Source organism: Haplochromis burtoni, unplaced genomic scaffold (genome assembly GCF_018398535.1).
Source record: "Haplochromis burtoni strain Fernald_Lab_line unplaced genomic scaffold, NCSU_Asbu1 Contig_471, whole genome shotgun sequence".
In the NCBI taxonomy this organism is placed as follows: domain Eukaryota; kingdom Metazoa; phylum Chordata; class Actinopteri; order Cichliformes; family Cichlidae; genus Haplochromis; species Haplochromis burtoni.
Genome location: NW_024582832.1, coordinates 27526 through 49311, shown reverse-complemented (window position 1 = coordinate 49311; position 21786 = coordinate 27526). Strand labels below are relative to the sequence as shown.

At 39.4% G+C, this 21786-nt stretch overlaps 1 protein-coding gene across 1 annotated transcript in view; it reads right to left on the bottom strand.

Annotated features, from left to right (window-relative positions):
* LOC102299385 (cholecystokinin receptor) overlaps window positions 1–21786 on the bottom strand; it is a 61092-nt gene that overhangs the window by 21980 nt on the left and 17326 nt on the right. The window contains exon 2 of the mRNA XM_005951740.3: window positions 11029–11277. Within this exon, the coding sequence (XP_005951802.1) occupies window positions 11029–11277 (249 nt within the window). The remainder of the gene's footprint in view (window positions 1–11028; window positions 11278–21786) is intronic.

The window sequence follows — 21786 nt, the reverse complement described above, 5'->3', positions numbered from 1 at the left end:
AAAAAAAACCACAACACAATTAAATATAAATTAAAATATGAAAACAAAAAGAACATGCATATTCTCTGTCATATAGGCCTGCATGAATAAACTTTTTGAATCCTTTATCATTTTCATATAACTGAAAATAGTTGTGGATGATTACTATACCTTTCTAATGTGCCGTTGTCGTCCCTGGCTCTCTTTCTCTCTCTCTCTCCCTCCTGCTCTGTTCCTCCTCCCCTCTCATCCCAGCGTAAGACACAAGACTCGCATGCGGAGTGAAGCGGGAAAAAAGTGCGAGAGAGGGTGAGAGAAAGAAAAAAAAAACGCACCCACGGCTCGCGAGAAGGAGCCGGCTAGTGTCGTTCAAAGACCCGGCTCTAAGAGCCATTTCGTTCGTGACCGACACATCACTAAAGACTATTTATGCTGGTCGGCGCAACTCACTGGGAATTTTTCCTTAGTCCTTGTTTAAAAAAAAAAAAAAGTTATGTGTGAAGACACGAAGTTGGATTTTACTCTTCCGCCTGTTGGGAAATGGAATTGTTGATGCCGATGTACCTCTGTTTTTATGATTCCTGTTAATTTCCGGTGAGTTGACTAACTTTGCTAGCATAGCAAGCTAATCGTTAGCTAAATGTAATGTAAATTTTATGTGTTCCTTTTAAGTGCTGTATTATCCTTTTTTTTCACTTGTGAATAATCTAAGCCAATTGGAGATGTTTTTTTCTGAAAGATAGGAAGTACGTTTTATTTCCTGTAAGGAGATGATAAATATGAGCAGTCTTTGGATAAATAGTACTGCGACCACGTTTTGCACTTCCCTCATGCATTGATAAGGTGCATTCTCACAGTTCAGTAAGAGCTGGATTAATGTGACTGCTGTTCAAATCCGATATTTTCAAATCCGACCTGGGTCACTTTCGTATGTTGTACTGAATCCAATACATATCTGATGTTTTAGAAAGCGACTGCTGTGTGAACGGTCATGTCGCATTAAATCCGTCTTTTACGTCACTGACACAAAACAGACGCCAATTATCAGCGCCGGACAAGACATCGTGAGCGCTTCCTGGCCATCCAGTGAAACTGTTGGGAAGACAACGTTGGAGAAACGTGAACATTTTATTTGTACTGTATAATCTGCAGATTCTGACAAAAATCTGCAACTATCCTTTGAAGCACCACTCCTCTCTAAAACAGCAATAAGGATAATTATTAGGCCATATGTAAATAACAAAATAAAAGCGCTACTACCACTTGCCACTCGTACCTACAATCCTTTGTGGTTTTGATGTCACATTTTCAATCTCTATATGAACACGCTGCTGAAGCGCCGCAGCACCGACTCCGTGCTGCTGCACTTTGATGTATTTGTGTGTCACGCGCGTGTCCCTGCACAGACGCACAGAAAGGGGAAATAACATAGGGAATTACCACAATATCCAGTAGCGCACGGCGACACCCGCACATTTTGCCAATGTGCCGCCAAAAGAATCCTAGGTTGCACCGGTGCTACCAGCCAGCTCGAGTAAAAAAAAAAAAGTCTCGGCAACTCTGTGTGATCAACAACAAACATATTATGCCCATATCATGAACTAAACCAGAGATAGTCAAAGGCTGAACCTCTCAGATGCCCATGCCCAAGGTAAGATGTTCAGATATTGAGATGTTTGGTTCGAATCCTTTGAGGCATTATAAAATTTTGACTTTTTTCATTTTGACTTTTCACCGTATTTTTCGGACTTTAAGGGGTGCTTAAAATCCTTTCATTTCCTCAAAAGTGTGCCTTATGCATGAGTTCTGGTTATGCTAACTGACCACGAACTGATTTTATGTGGTACACGGCACTCAAAAATCTGTCAAAATGTTTTAGTACGACTTTGGTAAGCTACGAAGTCGCAATGCTGACAGCCCTAAACTTTGGGGGGAAATTAGTTTCTCCATGTATGGATTTCCTCTGTGTTGTAAACGTGCAAATCAGTCCGTGCATGATTACATTCCTATCAAAAAGTCTGTGTATGTGCAAATGTATCGCCCATCGTCGATTATTGGACTGACGATTGTCGGTTGGAAAATTTTTACATATCGCCCAACCCTAGTGTGATACACAGTAGTAAACTTGACTGAAATTTGCCAAACTCTCTCTTTATTGCTAACAGCTTTTACTCTGAAATTTATACACTCATTATGTTTACCTATCCCCCTTATGTGCAATATCACTAAGTGCAATTTTTCTGATGCAGCATAGTATTTTATTCTATTTTATCTTGTTCTACTCTATTGTTTTTCTTAATTTCTGCTGCTCTTAACTTTTTACTGTCCACTTTCTGCTGTGAACAAACAAATTTCCTACGTGTGAGACTAATAAAGGTTTATCTTATCTTATGTGAAGGTGAAAGGTCAACAGTGACATAAAAATGTTGCCAAAGTTAAATTAGCATTTTTGGCATTACAGGTACAGCCAGGATATATTTTTACTTACCTTTCACTAAAATTGCATAATTGACTCCAATTATGAGAAGGAAGTAGATTCAGTTGAAGAACAGCTGGATCTGCGCACGAAAGTTGACACCAAACAATACCTCTGTGAGCAGTGTGGGAAAATGTTCAAAACATTAAGTTTGAAGGTCCATCAGCGTCTGCACACTGGATAAAAACCCTACTCTTGCGATAAGTGTGGCCAGAGCTTTGCTCAATTAGTTCATTTTCAGGTACATCAGTTTGGGCAAAGTGGGGAAAAAAACATTCCTATGTGAAGCGTGTGGACTTACCTTCACTCACTTAAGTCCTTTGAAAAGACATCAACACACCCACACAGGAGAAAAACCATTCCCCTGTGATGAGTGCGGAAAAAGGTTCACTCACTCAGGTAACTTGAAAAGACCAGTGTACTCACACGGGAGAAAAACCATACTGCTGTGATAACTGTGGCAAAAGCTTCACCTAATCAATTCATTTACAGAGACACAAGTGCATGCCACAGGTGTAGGAAGCGTCCCCCTTACATCGGCATTTCCACAAATGTTTATCAAACTATTTCATAAAACCATTAACATAATTTGCAAGCGTTGTCATGGTCCGGGTGTGTGCTAGTGTGTCTCCCTCTGAACTGGCATCTCCACCCCTGGGAGGGGCCTCTGTGTTCTGCTGATTGCTCGCACCGGTGGGTGATTAAGCCGGGGACTCATAAGGCCAGCGCACTCAACCTCTCTTCGCCAGATTCTCAGCTAACCCTACTTAGTGCCGGCCACCACAGTGGTTTTGTACACGCCTTGAAAACTACCATGTCTCATCGTGTGTCTTTCTTTCATAGCCACGCACCAAGTTAGTTAGTTACTGCTTCTTTTGATAGAGTTTTCAGATGCACTGATCAAAGCTTCACTCTCTGCAACTTGGCAGAATTGTGAGGATTTTGTTTGACGAGAGGATTTTCTGCTGCAATTTTGGATGAGGTGCTGACAAATTAATTACTAGACAACTAACCGAACCAAATGTTTACATTTCCCCCCTGCACTGTCTCTGCTCCAAATGAAGATGCTCTAATCCTTTTTTTTTTTTCATTAAACCTGACTCGAGTCAACACTCACAGCCTGATAACTGGCTTTTGAAGCTCTGAAGTTTGTTGTTGCAGATCTCTCGGCACACCTGAGCCTGGGAGAAAAGATTTGCATTCCTCGGGTGACACCATGCCTGTTTATTCTAGTAACACCTATGTTAGGTTTTGTATTGTTGATTGTCATTTATGCTTAGAAATATCTACTTATATAGGCTTAGAGTTTTATAATTAGTTGTAGATTGGTAGAGGTCTGATCCTTAATAGTCTGCAAACTTTGTGCGCATTCCAGAGCACTCTGGGAGCATGGGAGAGGTCGTACCTTGTCTTATTGTTTTATGGTAGGATAAACGTATCTATATCTGTTTTAGTCTAAGTGCCTTTTGTATAGATGAACTGCTGGACTTCCAGACCAGCAGGTTTAGGGAAGTCATTTATGGGGTCACACTCTGACCCCACACACACACACACACACACACACACACAAAGGCAAGGTACTCTTTGTGTGTATGTATACGTCGTACGTTAATGAACCTATGCATATTCATGTAACCTCAATAAAAGAGCAGTGTTACGGGGGAGTGGACGAGAGCAACTGGGGTCAAGCGAAGGAACGGCGTTTGTCCGGTTCTCTCCCGTGCACGAGAAACATGAAGAACTTTGCCTACTTCGTGTCTTGCTTGCTGTGTAATTATATTGTCTTCAACGTTCCAGCGAATAGGTTTAAGCTACAAACCTATCAACCTAATTTTCTGCTTAAGGATGGCCTCAAGAAGTACAAAGGTCTTAAAACTGTACCAGTGGAATTAGTGTGTTACAGGTGCCAGATATCCTTACAGCTGTTTCTGTTCAGAAGTTTACTGTAAGCCACGAACCTCCCAAACTCTAATGCATTAATGCAAAGTGCACCTCAGAGGAATTGCATCACACAGCCAGCAGCAAAAACACAAACATGGATGCCTAAATATGATTGAAGATTGTGCTCATACACGAAAGCATACTCTCTGAATATTACAACATCAATCTCATAACTGCCATGGAAACAGCACAAGGGCTATTATTCATATGATTACCGAGCTGGGGCAGATCGGTGGATGCTTAGATGAATGGGCAAGTAGAAGGATGAATGGTGTATTATACGTCTAGTGTGTGGCTGTGTCCCAATTAAGAGACCGCACGCTTGAAGTACGCATTTTGAGTGCGATTACGTCACCGCCACGCGACGACAGCTGTCCCAATTCGAAGTGTACTTCAAATGCATACTCCAAATGCGCCGTCAATTTCCCCAAATATCAAGCGTGGTCCGGTGCATTCGTCGTGGTCCCATATATCCCACAATCCATAGCGCGGCGGTGGGTGTGGATAATTTTGCCGCAAAATACGGCAGACGGCAGAAGGGAGCGGCCGAAGAGTGAACTGTCAAAAGTAAGTACTGAGTATGATGTCACTTATTTATGTGCGAATGTTTAATAATGAAGAACATTAAAACATTACTGTTGGCCATATATATATATATAGATATAGATATAGATATATATATATATATAGTTGACCTTAATCTTACAGAGAATGTGATGATTTTATGGATAATTAAAACACAACAGGCTGAAAGTCAGTGATGCTGCTCGGTTTGCAGTCCTGAATATCACAGCACAAGCAGGATTCACTGCACTGTTAATGTTAGCCATGTTATATTGCTGCCTCTGTTCAGTGGTGTCGAGCCAAACGGACTTTAACGTGTGTTTGAACGAGCTCACGGTAGCAGTGTATACACCTGAGACTGTCACCTGTCACCCAGCTGTATATAAACTCCGTCATGCTAGCTAGCACGCAGTACGAGTTATTGTAACTGACTATAAAAAGTCAGCAATATATGAAATATGAAAATAAACTACACCTAAACTTGGTTTATATCTGACCCAGATAGACTGCAGGTCATAACTTCTTACCTGGAGTTCAGTTCACCTGACACTTGCACCGGTGGCCGCCTCTCCTCCTCCTGCCTCCCCTTTCCCTCATCCACATGCTGGCCTCTGTGGAAGCTCTACCATGGTTACCACCAAACAGCTGAGTTATTTTTACACATCGGCCAGCATCTTGCCAATGCACCACCTTTCATTGTTTATACAGTTACAGAAAAACCAAAACATCGGCTCATAAAAAGAAAAATCACCACCGGCCCGGAGCTGTGGCACACGTGCCCAGGGTTGCTGACCCCTGGGCTAGATAGAAGATGTTGCTCTTGGAAGTAATGGATCAGATGCTCGTGGGGAGTTTGACAGGAGATGTTAATGTTTGTATATGAACATTGTGAGGAGGACGTGAGATTGTTTGGGAGAAGCTCAGGGTAGAGCTGCTAATCTTCCACATGGGAAAGGAGCCAGCTGAGGCGGCTGACTAGGATGCCTCCTGGAGACCACCTAGGTGAGGTTTTTCAAGGATGTCCAGCAGGGAGGAGACCCCAGGGTGCACGCAGGACATTCTGGAGATACATCTCTCGATTGCCCTGAAAACAGCTTGTTTATCCTAAATGATGGGTGATTGAGGAGAAGGAGGCATGGGCAGCTCTGCTTAGATTGCTGCCACTGGGCCTCAGAGATGAATAGAAAATGAATGGATTCTAACCCTCAGTAAATAGAAAACCATTCTTGCCTAAATACAGGGACAGGGTCAGAGCACTTGCCATCTTCTTAGACATTGCAGGGTTCAGAATCTTGGTTTAAGAAATTATTCAATACAACCATAGGTCAAACACATGACCCAAAAATGGCAGAAAAATCAAATGTTTAAAACAAAACAAAAAAAACAAAAAAACTACAGCTCTCAATATGACAAGCAACTATAATAGGGGGATAGAGGAAATGCCAAAAAGAAAGTTGACTGTTAATAGGACTCTTTAAGACAGGAAATTATGAATAACACTTTGTTTTTCAAGACTGAGCTCAGGTCCTTCCTCTCCTTTTCTCTCAATATCTGTTCCCGTTTTCTAACTTTCACTAGTTTCTGATCTCACTGCCTGATGAGACCAGGGCTATGACTGCTGGGATTTCAATTGTACTGCATCAAATATGAACTGGCCTGACAGAAGTTTGGTTTCTTGTCAGTCCAGTCATGTGTCTGTGGCAATAATCCAATCAGACCACAATTTAAATGGAGAGATTAGGTGCTGAGTTGGGGTGTCGTAAAAGTTCGTTGAAAAATGAAAAATCATCCCTTCAAATACAATGTTCTGATGAATTAATGTTATCTTTTATTAAATTCATATTATCCAATAAAAGACTTCCTTGAGTTTCCAAACACAAAATGAGAGGCAGAGCTTTCAGCTATCACACTCTTCTCCTGTGGAACCAGCTCTCAGTTCTAATTTTAAAATCAGTCTTTTGATAAAGATTAATTAGTTTAGATAGTTGGACTTGAAGCCGGTGGCCTTAAACTACTCTGCAGTTATGCTGCTAAATCACCTATCCATGGTGATGGGTGTTCCCATCACTTCCATGGCCACAGGTGTATAAAATAAAGTATCTAGGAATGCAAGCTGCTCCTACAAACATTTGTGAAAGATTGGATTGCTCTCAGGAGCTCAGTGAATACTGTCATGAAACTGTCATGAGTCATAAAATTTCCTTGCCGTTAACTATTTCACAGTCCACTGTTAGTGGAATTATAACAAACTGGAAGAAATTGGGAAAGACTGCAACTCAGCCACAAAGTGCTAGGCCATGTAAATTCACAGAGCGGGGTCAGCAGAGGTCACCAACTTTCTACAGAGGCAATCACTACAGACCTTCAAACTTCACGTAGAGTTCAGATTAGCTCAAGAACAGCAGGTAGAGTGCTTCATGGAACGAGTTTCCATGGCTGACCAACTGGTACAAACCATGCTGCCACTGGACTCTAGACTCTTGTCCAACATCAGTGTCTGACCTCATAAATTTGCTTCTATAAGAATGGCCAGAAATTCTCATAAACATACTCCCAAACCTTGTGGAAAGCGTTCCCAGAAAAGCTGAAGCTGTTATACAGTAGCTGCAAAGGGTGATGTGGCATCATGTTAAACTCAATGGATTAAGAATGGGATTTAACTCGATTTCACGTGAGTTTGAAGGCAGACAATACTTTTGGCGATAAAGTGTATTAATAAGAGATGGCCTCTTGGTGTGCCAGCAGTTACTTTACTGTTGGAGGTCTCTTCCTCTTAAAAGGGAGTTTGTTTTTCCCCACTGTCTCTAGTTTTGGATAGTTACAGTTATGCTCTTATATTTTATGGTCTTCACCTTTCAATAAAAAAAGCTTGTGCTGTACTGATCAGCAGCACAAAACTGAATATGTATCAGGATGATCACTGTATTTCAGTTCACCTGGTTCTAATGTTGTGTCTGATCGGTGCATTATAATGAGCAGTATTCTGAAGGATGGGTGTACAAACGTGTACACAATACATATTTTTTGACTAGGTATAGTGACATGTTAGCAACCATGTCCAATCCAGAGAATAGAAAGACTAGTGGTAACGCTGTAGACCATTTGAGGTTATCTCACCAAGAGTGACTCCTTCAAATGCATTACCCTGCTAGAAGAGTTCCCTCATCATCTTTTAAGACATCTTAATCATTTCATAGGGAGAAAATGAAATGCTTTGACAGTTTTTTTGCATAGATGCAGCAAAGAATGATCAACATCTGCAGAAGAAGACACCATGCTAATTCCTGTGGTTCAGTGCTTCATCATTTCACTCATTCATTATGAGACTACTTTGTAGCTTAACTAAAACAAGCATAAAATTAAAGAAAAGTGATCAAAAAACCAAAAAGTTTGTATTTTAAGTCCAAAGCAGCTGCCCCTCCTGCTCTCTTCCTCCTTATCACAGCTGAGAGAGCCCAGTAATTGAAAAGGAGATTCGGCAAGCCTGTCCTCACAGATGGTACGTTGGATTTCTGAAACAATAATAGGATTGCGATCCTTACCGCTCGATATCGTTTCTCGACCATTCAAAAGCTCAAAGTGGAGCAAAGAGACAAAGTACTGCAGTCTATCTCAGTTTTGTGGCACTCTCTTTTGCTTTCAGTCTGACTCAGGCCTCACGTGGCACCTCAACTCTGGCCTGATGAGAGCCAGCTCATCGCTAAGTCACACTCCTGAAGATGTGTGACTGTTCGAGCACTTTCAGAGTGATGGTTAAAACAAGCCAAGAGAAAAGCCTCTTTGCGAGACAGACCCTTGTTAAATATCAAGCAATTTTAGGCAGGGGGATCACAGGGTCTGATCAGCTGTGAGTCACAAAAGAAGGCCAGATTTCTCTTTTAGAAGAATAAAACACATAAAGCCCAATGACCAAATGGATCTCATATATTTAATTTTAAAAAAAGAACATGATAATAATCACATTAATGTAAACTCTCCCTTATTCTGGTTGTGCTAGTTGTGTAAGATTTCTGAAATAATGAGCCTAATCCGTATGTAACCAGGTCATAAATTACATATTGTTATATTTACACAAAATGTGTTCTAGACCCCAAACCGTTCCTTTTATACCTGATTTTTAGGACCTCCAAGCCTGTAGTTCATTATCAGTTAGAGCCCCTCCTCATTCTTCTTCTTCGGTGCAACCCTATAAATACAGGGTAACCCTTTGGCCTCTCCCCTTTTCTACAATTCCCCTGTGGGAGAGGTTGGTGTCATTTCTTTACCAGCACTGTAAAACACACATATAATTTATATTTAGCCACCCTGATGTTTCCGATTGTGTTTTTAGTTCAATTATTGTCATCACTGTGCCTGTCTTTGCTAGATGCTGTAAATGTGTAGTACATGTCTGCCACATACGTGTTATAGGCACAGTCTATGCTAGCATGAATAGATCCTTCTTGCTGGCTTGGAAGTTGTGGTGGGTTAAGCTAACCCTCTTCCATACTGTTTGTATTTTGTTGTAGGAGCTGGAGCGGGCAAGTTAATGACTTGGAGGTCTGTGTTTCTTTTACCATTCATTGTCAGACACAGAGCAGGAACACAACAGTTACACGTACAAAAGTGGCCTTTTTACTTTTCTTATTCCATGCAAAAATACATAAATCATAAAAGTTTTATTTGCATAAAGTAATTGAATTCATGAATTGTTTATACCACAGCTTTTCACTCTGTGTTATTAACCTGACTTTCTGTCACCATTTGAAACTTGATCAAAATTCTGTTGTGTGAATCAATGGCCTGAAGTTCTCCTCTAAAAGAAGAAACAGACATAGAAATATGTATTCAATATCTCCTCCTGTCCTCTCTTTCATACATCTTTCTTTCCTGAAAAATAAAGCAACCCTGCTTGAGCTACTTGATCACAATTTTATTGGTGTCTGTATGAATGCATGGTAGGGATGAGAAGGAGAAAAAAAGAATGTGTAGAGTATACAGGTGAGACTGTGGGGTGACATTACTTTCTGATTTGTTGGACGAGTAAGTGCATGGGATTGCCCGGAAGGAATACCAATATTATACAACAAACTGGCTGATTTAATAACTCTTAATAAGGGTGTCAGATGCCGTTCAGGATCATCCCGGCCCACTTCATCCCCTGATTACCAGCTGTCACATTAACATCAGGCTCCTTTTCTGTAGTGCACCTGAATTGCAAATATATATATATATATATATAGTGCCTTTCAACTCTAACTGAGCACTCAAACACTTTTTAGACTACAAACCACATTCACCCATTCATAAAGTCTGGGGTTTATTATTTTGCGGAAGTACACTTCAACATGTAGCCTGGAGGAGCTGGGGAATAAACCACTGACCTTCCAAGTAGCACACAATGGCTGACGCATCCAAAAGAATTGGCAGCAACTCTGGAGCATGAGCAATGAGTATAGAGCCAAGGCCCACCTGTATTCATATTTACATAAAACAACTTCTTTGGTTCTTTTCCTCTGCTTTTGATTACACTCTGCTAGCATATGGCTTGCTTCCATCTTGTAAACCCCTTTTTCAAGTTACTCTCAGAGGATTTGTTTGGTTTCCAAGCTCCACTCTGCCGATAGATGATCATCACAGGCAAATAAATGTCACATCTCCCATTCAGCTAAATCCATTAAACAGGTAGCATTTATTGTAGTGACTACAGTGGGTTTTGTTTTTACTAATTTCTTTAGAGTGTGAGACTTCTGCACTGGTGTTTAGCTGCTGTTGTTTGCTGCACACAAGACAGTGATCCATTTTCCCTTCCTACATCAATCCGCCTCACTGTCAATCATGGCTTTTGATGTGTTGTGCTCTTATAATGAGCCAGCTTTGCAGTTCAGTTATGTAGCACCAGTTTATAAAAACAGTTGCTCAGAGCATGTTATACTGTAAGATAAAGACCCTAAAATAGTCCCTACAAACACACAGGTCAGATGATCCCTTCTTTGAAAAACAGCACAGGAAGTGGATCTCTTTAAATGCCTCATATACTAAAAGTGTACAGTTCAGCTCAGGTTTGGTATCAAAAGTCTCATGCTCACCCATTAAGTAGGTGACAATCTTGCACATGGTGGCTCCAAAGATGAAGTCCTCTAGCATGTTGGGGATAAGTGTAAAGGGCATACAGAAAATGGCCATCATCAGGTCGCTGACCGCCAGCGACAGCAGGAAGGAGTTGGTGACCGTCCGCATGCGCTTGTTCAGCATCAGGACCACGATGATCAGGAGGTTGCCGAAGACGCTGAGCAGGAAGATGAGCGAGTAGAGCAAAATACGCAAGGAGTCCATCTCTGATAGACACAAAGAGACACAGGGCATTTTCAGTTATAGGGAGGAATATTGTAAGCTTCTCTTAACAAAAGCTCAGTTTCCAGGAGGAAGTATTTTGTGCTACTTTAGTCCTGGGAGAGAAGAAATTGTACTTGTAACAGTAATAAGCAAAGAATAAGAAGTGGAAAAGCAAATAAAAGCAGCATAAGATGAACACGGGTGCATTAATTGAACTGGCTGGCTGACAAACGTCTTTCACCAGGATCTATACACCCAAATTAATCCAAAAGCAGTTTTATTCATTTGCATGCAAATGCAAGTAACACTTTAATTATTCATGCAACCCTTGTATTAAATTAGATATGAATTAATAAAAAGAAAACATCAAGATAAGAAAATTTAAAAGGAGATAGTTGCATCAATACATGAAGACAACAGCCTGGATCAGGTTGTTCCCCTGGGAAATAAGACTCTGAGCACATAAACAACACCAAACTCTATTACAAGGCAGAATAACTTGGCTTAATCAACATCTTAAATCGTGCTAATGTCAATATTCCTCTCCTCACCCTGTGAATGGAAGCATTAGTAGTAATCTTCAAGAAAAAGATGAAGACAATATCACAAGCACGGAGCCGACCGTGTCAGGTGGCTCACTTGGGAATACAACCCAAACTGGAAAAACAAGATCAAAATTAAACAGTTCTCTTTTCATCAACAATAATATCCTTTCAGTTTGTAGGGGCAGGAGGAGGAGCAAGATTTGAGCAACAGCCAGATGTAATTCCAGGCCACAGTCATCAAAACGATTACAGTGAGACGCAAAAGCGACTAAGAAGAGATACAACTGACAAAAAAATCATAAAGAGACATAAATGACTACAAATTGATGCATAATGACTGAAAATAGACACAAAGTCACTGATTAGAAGGTAAATGACAACTGAACAACACTAACAAAGTTACTAAAAAAACAGTTGAGAACTACAAATCAAAGATAATGACTACATGCTTATGAAAATAATGACACAAAGAACCAAAATGCATAGTGACTACAAAGGCTCCGATACAGATACAGGGTTAAGCAAAAACATAGACTGGTTTAATTATACAAATTGATCATACAGACATGTGGTGGCACACTGAGATCTTAAAAAAAGAATATAATGAAACAGTCATCTACAGTGTGTTTCATAAGATTTCCTTCTTTCAGCGCTGCCATACAGCTAAGCATCAGTGGGTGCTGGATGGCCCAGCCAGAGGGTTTTTGGGATGCTCCCTTCACTAACACCGGCCTGCCACAGCGAGTCTGTTTGAGAATGAGAGTATCTGACAGGACAAGGTCGGGGCTGGCCATGTGCTGACTGAGTCCTCTGATTAAACACAGAGACATGCGAGAAGTCCGGAGGTTTACAGCAGAGCCTGCGCACAGAATGTAGCACATCACCTTTAAGGCAAGCATTGCTCATCAGGAGTAGAAGCAGGACTCAAACAGCGCGTGTTTGTGGGGCTTAAAACGCATCTTTGTGCCACAGTGAACACCGAGACAGCCCTTACTGAATCCTGTTAAAAAGAGAGGTTTTCCTTCCCACTGTCGCCATCTGATTGTGGGGGTTTCTTTCTAATATTTTAGGGACTTTATCTTGCAATTTAAAACACTTTGAAGTGACTGTTGTTGTCCTCCCACACAGATGCATATTTTGAATTTCAATGTTTGCAAAACTTAAAGACCCACATAAATGACCCAGTTTTTAGAATTTGACTCAGTGCTTTTAATAATAAGGTATGTTTGATAGTATTTAATTTAACTACACACTTGAAAGCCTATTGCCAGAGCTGTTGAGCCGCAGCTGCTACGGTTATGTGACTTCAGTGTGCACATTAAAATGATGTATTTTTGATCTTTTGTCATTATTGTTTTGGTATCTTATTACCAACTTGCCCCATGTCCTCTGCTGTTTGCCTAATAGCTGTGCTTGTCTCTGTGTGGGTGTATTTAGAAGTATTTTATGAAACACTGTGGGATAAATTGTGCCTTATGAGTGTGTGCAGCATGACATTACTTTTTAGTGTGAGAAAAAAAAGCTCTTTGTATCGTTGCTTTTATCCTGCTTCTGTGACTTAACTCTAAGCTTAATTGGCTGGAGAGCATCTTGCCAAAGGAGTGAAGATGAAAGTTGATTCAAACTGGCATATTCATAGTAATGTCCTCCCTATAAATAGACAAATTAAATAACATTTTTAAAGCAAACTATGAAAAAAGTTTGTCTGCAGTAACAAGTACAGAGTGATTAGACGGTCCGGTTTTGAACCGAAGACATTGCAGGTTAATGCTGATCACCTCTGCCACGTGAGAGATTCTGTCCCCCTTAACTGCAAGTATAAATTATTCCTTTGATGGAGAAGAGTCCTCTGCTTTTTGAAGCTGTTTCGTTAGCCAAAGACTGCCTCATTTCAGAGATGTGACAGCATTCTGCCATGCTCACATGGGCTACGTTTACATTAATGTTCCTCATAATAACAACTTTTTAACTACAGGAGGGTGAGCATACCTTTAAACATTCTATTCCATCCAAACCTGGTTCGCCCAGAGTTTTCTTTCAGTTCAAAAGGGACTTTTTTCCTCCTTCCAACAAGTCCTTCCTCATAGGTCTCATCCAATTGTTAAGGTTTGTCTCTAATATTTTAGGGTTTTTGCCTTACAATATAAAGCACCTTGGGGTAACTGTTGTTGTGATTTGCTGCTATATAAATAAAACTGAGTAGAGTTGAGTTGAGTTAAATTCCATTCTTTTCATCATTTGAGAAATGTGTGGATGTCGGATGCTGCAGATGTTGCTATGCCCCTCTCACACAGGGTCAAAGGGAAAAAGCCTTCTTCTGGATCACAGAGGATTGTTTTAATCTTATTGCATTTTTTTTACTTGATTTGACAGGTGAGGCATGGATAGTTGTGATTGCTGTCATGACCTTTAAAGCAGGGGTGTCCAACTCCAGGCCTCAAGGGCCGGTGTCCTGCAGGTTTTAGATGTGTCCTTGATCCAACACAGCTGATTTAAATGGCCAAATTACCTCCTCAACATGTCTTGAAGTTCTCCAGAGGCCTGGTAATGAACTAGTCGTTTGATTCAGGTGTGTTGACCCATGGTGATCTCTAAAACCTGGAGGACAGCAGCCCTCAAAGCCTGGAGTTGGACACCCCTGCTTTAAAGTGTTCAGTCAGACACAAAGCTAACGCATTTGGATCCCATCACATCAGGGGAACATATACTCAGGGAAAAAAATTATTTGAACCCCTGCTGATTTGGTACGTTTACCTGCTAACAAAGAAATGATCAGTCTATAATTTCAGTGGTAGGTTTATTTGAACAGTAAGAGACAAAACAATAGCCAACAAATCCAGAAAAATGCATTTCAAAAAACTTAGAAATTAATTTGCATTTTCATGAAGGAAATAAGTATTTGACCCCTTTGCAAAACGTGCTTCAGCAGTTGGTGACAAATCACAGAGGACAGATGTGTCTTATAGTTGGCCACAAGTTTTGCACACATCTCAGGGGAGATTTTGTCCCACTCCTCTTTGGAGATCCTCTCCAAGTCATAAATGTTTCATGGCTGATGTTTGGCAACTGTAACCTTCAGCTTCCTCCACAGATTTTCTATGGGATTAAGGTCTGGAGGCCACTCCGAAATCTTATTATGCTTCTTCTTGAGCTTCTTCTTCAGCCTTGTCATGCTGGAATACCCACCCACAATGCATTTTCAATGCCCTGGCTGAGGGAAGGAGGTTCTCACCCAAGATTTGATGGTACATGGACCCATCCATCCTCCATTTGATGCAGTGTAGTCCTGTCCCCTTAGCAGAAAAACACCCCAAAGCATACTGTTTCCAACTCCATGTTTGACCGTGGGGACAGGGTTCTTGGAGTCATAGGCAGCATTCTTCCTCCTCCAAAGTTGAGTTGATGCCAAATAGCTCAATGTTGGTCTCACTTGATCACAACACTTTCACTCAGTCCCCCTCTGAATCATTGAGATGTTCAGTGGCAAACTCCAAACAGGCCTGTGCTTTCTTGACCAGGGGAACCTTGCAGGCACTGCAGGATTATAGTCCTTCACTGGGTAGTGTGTTACCAAATGTTTTCTTGGTGAATATGGTACCAGCTGCCTTGAGATCATTGACAAGTTCTTCCTGAATAGTTCTGGGCTGGTTCCACACTGCTCTTATTATCTCATTATCATGAGATCTTACATGGAGCTCAAGACCGATGGAGATTAACAGTTATTTTATGGTTCTTCCACTGGCGAATAATGGCACCAACTGTTGTCACCTTCTCACCCAGCAGCTTGGCGATGGTCTTGTAGCCCATTCCAGCCTTGTGTAGGTCCACATTCTTGTCACTGACATCCTTGGAAAGTGCTTTGGGCTTGGACATGGTGCAGAGTTTAGAATCTGAATAGATACCTGCGTAAGATAAACCTGTGAGCCAGAAATCTTGCTGATAGATATTGAGGATCAACTACCTCCTTCATGAAAATGCGAAGAAGTTTGTAACTTTTTTGAAATGCATTTTTCTGGATTTTTTGTCTTTGTTCTGTGTCTCACTGTTCAGATAAACCCACCATTGAAATTATAGACTGATCATTTTGTTGTTAGTTAGGGCAGACTTAACAAATCAGCAGGGTTTAAAATAAATCTGGCGGGGGGCTAAAGACATCCACTTTCAGTAACTAATAAGATGTAACTGGAACATGTGTTTGATTTTCACATTCAGAATCAGCACTACATTGTGAGGCTTTCATCATTAATTCCAAGCAGTAAGCTGTCACTGGCTCAGCAGCCTCTATCGTGTTAGATTTTACGTGATCCAGCCAAATGAAAATGGAATTATGTCTTCATTGAGCACCAGCGGTATACTGGCTCCCTTGAGCCTTATATCTGCAGGACAATTCACTTTGCTTCCTTTGACTCCCTCAAGCGTGACAGCTGTGCACAAATCAAAAGGCATCTAAAAACATGTGAATGAAAGGACAGGGTTCACCTTTCAAATGTTCAAGCCTTGACCCAGGGCTGGGTCTGTTTCTTTAATCTTTATATTGCTCTATTTGCATCCTATTGGCTGCTGCAATGCAAGCTGTAATTATGTTTTCCCACAAGGTTCATTAAAGTTTCATCACATCACTTCACGTTGTCTTATCTTTACGAGAGGATTAGCACAACTTCATAGGCACAGCAAGCCATTTAAAAGTGTTGTCATTTTTTGGCTGTGGATTGTGCAGTGAGAGGAGTATTTTTTTTCTCCTTTCACTTGAGTGATGGGGCCGGGTCTCATCACGATACATGAATAAATCGCCACAAAGTTCATGAATAATGGATGCTAATAATCTGCAGGTCTGCGGTTTTGAACTATCCTTTTAATCACAACCTCACCGTAAGGCTGCAATTCATGTAGAAAGTCCCAGGGAGATGATGAAATAGTCCAAATTGTTAGAAATTGCTGTCATCTCTATCGAAATATGATGTTTCTCCTAATTACAAAGGGGTAGAAAACCCTTTGGAAGTGAACCTGAGAACCACAGACATGAATAAGGAACTTGCGGCAATCAGCAACAACAGGATTTGCAACAATTTGCAACACTCGAAAAAAGCAACAGATTTTGTTATTTCAGTTGATTACTTGAATTTGATGAGTGGATTTTCACAAATCAATAAAAAATGATAATTTTCCATCAACCAAGAGGACATCTTCAAACGGCTTGTGTTACACACTAGTCCAATTCCTTACCCAGTCACTTTGCATTAGAGCTAAACAGCAAACATCCAGTAAATGGACCCTGAGTTAAGATTGTTTTTTCTTTTCCAAAGTCTGTTTCATGGTCACGAATGAGCTTTTAGTAATGGTTTGCCAGATCTGCTTGATGAATGACTTACCGCATTCACTGAGCATTAAATTAGTTAGTTAACGTCTACTGCTCATCAATTACTGGACTAATCTTTCCTGCACTAACATAAGCTCCTCTACTTACTGGGTGCAACCCGGGTGGGTCTCTGTTATGTTTGTATCATTCACTAAAATAGCACAATTCACATCCTGCCATGTTCACGTAGCTTTATTGAGGAGTGCTCGCACTGCATGCAAACAACACTCCATCTCTGCTTGTGATTGCAATGCTCTGAAAACCTGAAGGCATCATGGGAAGCACACCAACAACATCCGTTTTGATGCACTATAAATAAATCAATATTGAGCGCACAGCTACACATATAATAGAATATCTATAGCAACTGAAAAAAAAGTAAGTTTACCTCCAGTAACATTCATCTCGTGTCCTGTTTTATATATTACAGAATGTTATATATATATATATATACACACACACACATACACACAGCCTGTTGACAGCCTGTCTCGTATCCAAAAAGATTCACTAAAGAGATAGGGATCAGAGCAGGGTGTCACACTCCACGCTTCTCTTTACCGACAGAAGAAAATCACTGAATCCCCAGGACTGATTTCACCCATTGACAAGTATGTAATTCTCTTTTCGACTTGTCTGAAATGATAAAAATGGATCCCTGCATTTTGGTGCACATTATCTGGTGGATGGGTTTTAGCTTTACACAAGCCTGACTGATTTCATATTTAACCTCTGCACTACACATTACCACACTGTGATGCTTAGCTTTAAAAAAAGTGGTAGCAGATGAATCCTTTCACAGTAATTTAGCTCAATGTGCAGAAATCAGTCGACGTGTTGCATTTTACCACTGTAATGAGGTGAGTTACTGTAGCTGTCAGCACAATTCAACTCAATTAGTCTTTCCACTATGGCTCCCCATGAGAGAGGAATATTGATCTTACATTACTTAGATTTTTTTTCAGAAGTTGGAAGGATCTTGTTTGTACTGCAAGAACAAACTCAGCATGTATTCAATTACCCACAATGCTCTCTGTCTCTGATATTTTCATTTGCTTCTGATGCCACTGATTCCTTTTTTCATCACTAACATGTTTTATTGCCATTAATTGAATGTTTTTGCTTAGAATCATCCAAGCAAACCAACCCACAGATGAAATATTTATTACAGCGGAATATGTAAAGTGTGAGAAAAACTTAATGGAAACAGCACATCCATAGTAGCAGTATGTGTGTATTTAAAGAAAAGCCGCTAACAGGCAGACAAATGTTGAGTACTACACAAGTACCCAATGATGAATGAACTCTTTATTAAATTACTTTTTTTTTTAAATGAGACTTTGGAGGTTTGACATTTTCAGCTAATGTTCAGTGGCTAGCTAGCTTATTAGAAAGGTCACTGTGGTACTGGGTGGGTTGCTTGTTCTGGCTAGTGAAAAGCAGCCAAACTCCTTCTTAGTTTGCTCATCTAACTGCTCAAAAAATGAGAATAAGTTTATTTCCTCATACTTTACATTTGAGACCTACTTGCTTCAATATAGCTTTCTTTGATTGATTAACATTTCTTGAGTTAAAAAAGTGTTTCCACTAGTTTTTTTTTTTTTTTGTCTCTTCTTGTAAATAGGCTCTTAAAAACTGATTTGTGTGGTGCTATATGAATACGTGTTTCTTTGTGCTCTGGGTGAATCTAAAGCCCTGTCCACAGAACCGCTCATCAGGCATCACTGTATCTAGCACATGGCTGGTCGCTAGGCAACATTCCAGGATCCTGTTGGCTAGTCAACAGTCTAATGTATTTACCAACCATATATCAATGAATGGTATGTTTCATTCTCTTCAGTGACTTGTATGCATGTAAATTAATTGCATAAAACCTCATATAAGTTTTAAGGCACAGTAAATCATTTTTTGAGGCTATTTAATAGAAAAAAATTGTTGTACTCAAATATACATTGTTTACTGTGTAACTACAAATTAATGTATTCTCATAATCTTTTTTTATGTATGTGGCTAGAGACCGACCACATATGTAATACGTCTTATAAGTTACTTTTAGTTTAAATTTAAAGATTGCAAATAGCTTTTGATTGATTGATTGAATCTTTATTTTGAACATGTTGAAAAAGTACAACAAAATAGAATTAAAAAAGACAAATGAACAAAGCAAAACAAAAGGAAAACAAGCAACCACAACTCCAAATAACATTCATGTTCAAAAAGGAGCAGGAAGAAGCATAAGCTTATTTAATCCCACCCCTTTTCCACTATCTAGTATAAATAGACTACAGAAATACCTCCTTGCAACTACATTATATGTTATGTGTAATTTATATATATATATATATATATACATATACATATACATATATACCCATACCAACATATCCGTGCACCCGCACACACATGAAAATATTAGACAAGAACACCCTATCAAATCTCTACCTTTTCTTTTTTTTCTTTTTTTCGTCTTTTTTTTTTTTTCTTTTTTTTTAAACCGTTGTCATTTGGAAATGAGATCGCACATAAGTATGAATCGAGATCGCGATTTTCTAACGATTAATCGTGCAGCCCTAATTGATTGTGTCGAATGCTTTCTTGAGATCCAGAAATACTCCAGCTGCATACTGTTTCTGATCTATAACATTTGTAATCTCCTCAATTGATTCAATTAATGCCAGAGATGTTGATCTTTTTGATCTGAATCCATATTGACTGTCAGAGAGTAATTTATATTTATCTAAGAATTTGTCTGATCGTTTATTAAACAGGTTTTCTAGGATTTTGGAGAATTGTGGTAGTAAAGAAACAGGCCTGTAATTTGTGAAGTGGCGTCTATCCCCGGTTTTATACAGCGGCACAACTTTAGCTATTTTCATTTTGTTTGGCACTTTTCCCGTCTGAAATGATAAGTTGCAAATATATGTTAGAGGTCCTACAATTCCTTCAATGACCTTCTTGACGATTTTCATGTCAATATCATTACAATCAGTAGATGTTTTATATTTACACATGTGTACAATGTCAATTATTTCTTTTTCCTCCACTGATGTGAGGAACATTGAGTTAGGGTTCCTATCAATCAGGTTTTCACTACAGTCTACTGATGGCAGTGACTCAGGAATTTGTTCTGCCAGTTTTGGTCCAATATTTACAAAATAATGATTAAAGCTGTTGACCTTATCAGCAGTGTTTTCCATAATATTGCCATTGTCGATAAAGTATTGAGGATAACTTTGTTGTCCAGAATTATTTTTAATGATACCGTTTAAAACATCCCATATTCCCTTCATATTATGTTTATTGTTGTTCAATATTTTACTATAATACTCCTTTCTACATACACGTATAATATTGGTCAACTTATTTTTGTATTTTTTATATTTATTTTCAGCATCTTTTGTTCTTTGTTTTAGGAATTCCCTATAGAGTGTATTTTTCTTTTTACATGCATTTTGTAAACCCTTAGTGATCCATGGTCTATCTGAATATTTGTGCTTTCTGTTGTATTTTATTGTTGGACAGTTTTTATCGTACAACTCCATGAATATTCTTAAAAATATGCCATATGCAATATCAATATCAGCTTCTTTGTACACATTGTCCCAGTCCTGATTTAATAGATCGTTCTTAAGTGCATTCACAGTTTCTTCTGTCCTTACACGTCTGTATCTCAGTTGTTCTGCATGCTGATTTTTCTTATAATTAGTGTCATAAACTGCAAAAACTGGTAGGTGATCACTGATGTCATTAATTAATATTCCGCTCACAATGTTGTTTTCCATATTGTTTGTGAAAATATTGTCAAGTAAGGTGGCACAATCTGTAATTCTGCTAGGCCTGGTTATTTTAGGATGTAAACTCAAACTGTACATAGTGTTTAGGAATTCGTCGGTCATTTTATGCTTTTTCAGATTCAACAGGTCAATATTAAAATCACCACAGATAAACATAACTTTTTGATTTGTTTTAGAGAATATTTCCTCTATGAAGTCATTAAAAACTTGAATACTAGAGCCAGGTGTTCTATATATACAGCTAATTATTACATTTTTCTCTTTTTCCTTATAAATTTCAATTGTTATACATTCTAGTAAATTATCAATTACAGTTGTCATACTTTCTACCACCTTGTAGTTTAGGTTTTTATCCACATACACAGCTACTCCCCCTCCACTCTTCTTCCTTCTATTTACAAAATTCACTTCATATCCCTCCAGTCCAAAGTCCATTCCTTTCTCCGCATTGATCCATGTTTCAGAAATGCCAATAATTCCAAATGGATTTGTCAACTCATTTAGATATTCCTTTATATTGTTGAAGTTGGCATACAGACTTCTGCTATTAAAATGGATTACTGATAATTTATTTTCCGTGTTGATGGTGTGCTTAAACTGTTCATCAGTGAAGTAGCAGCAGTTACTGCTAATGTTGTAGAAGAAATTATTTTCCGGGTCTATATCCTTTTCTAAGTCTAGAACATTATGGTCTGTGTATCGAAATGTTCTCAGTTCCAGATTATCATAAAGAGAATTCCAATGAGTTATGTTGATATTGTTGCCGGATGCAGATGAAGTTCTTTTGGACTGTGCCATGTGTTGTGTTGTGTGTCA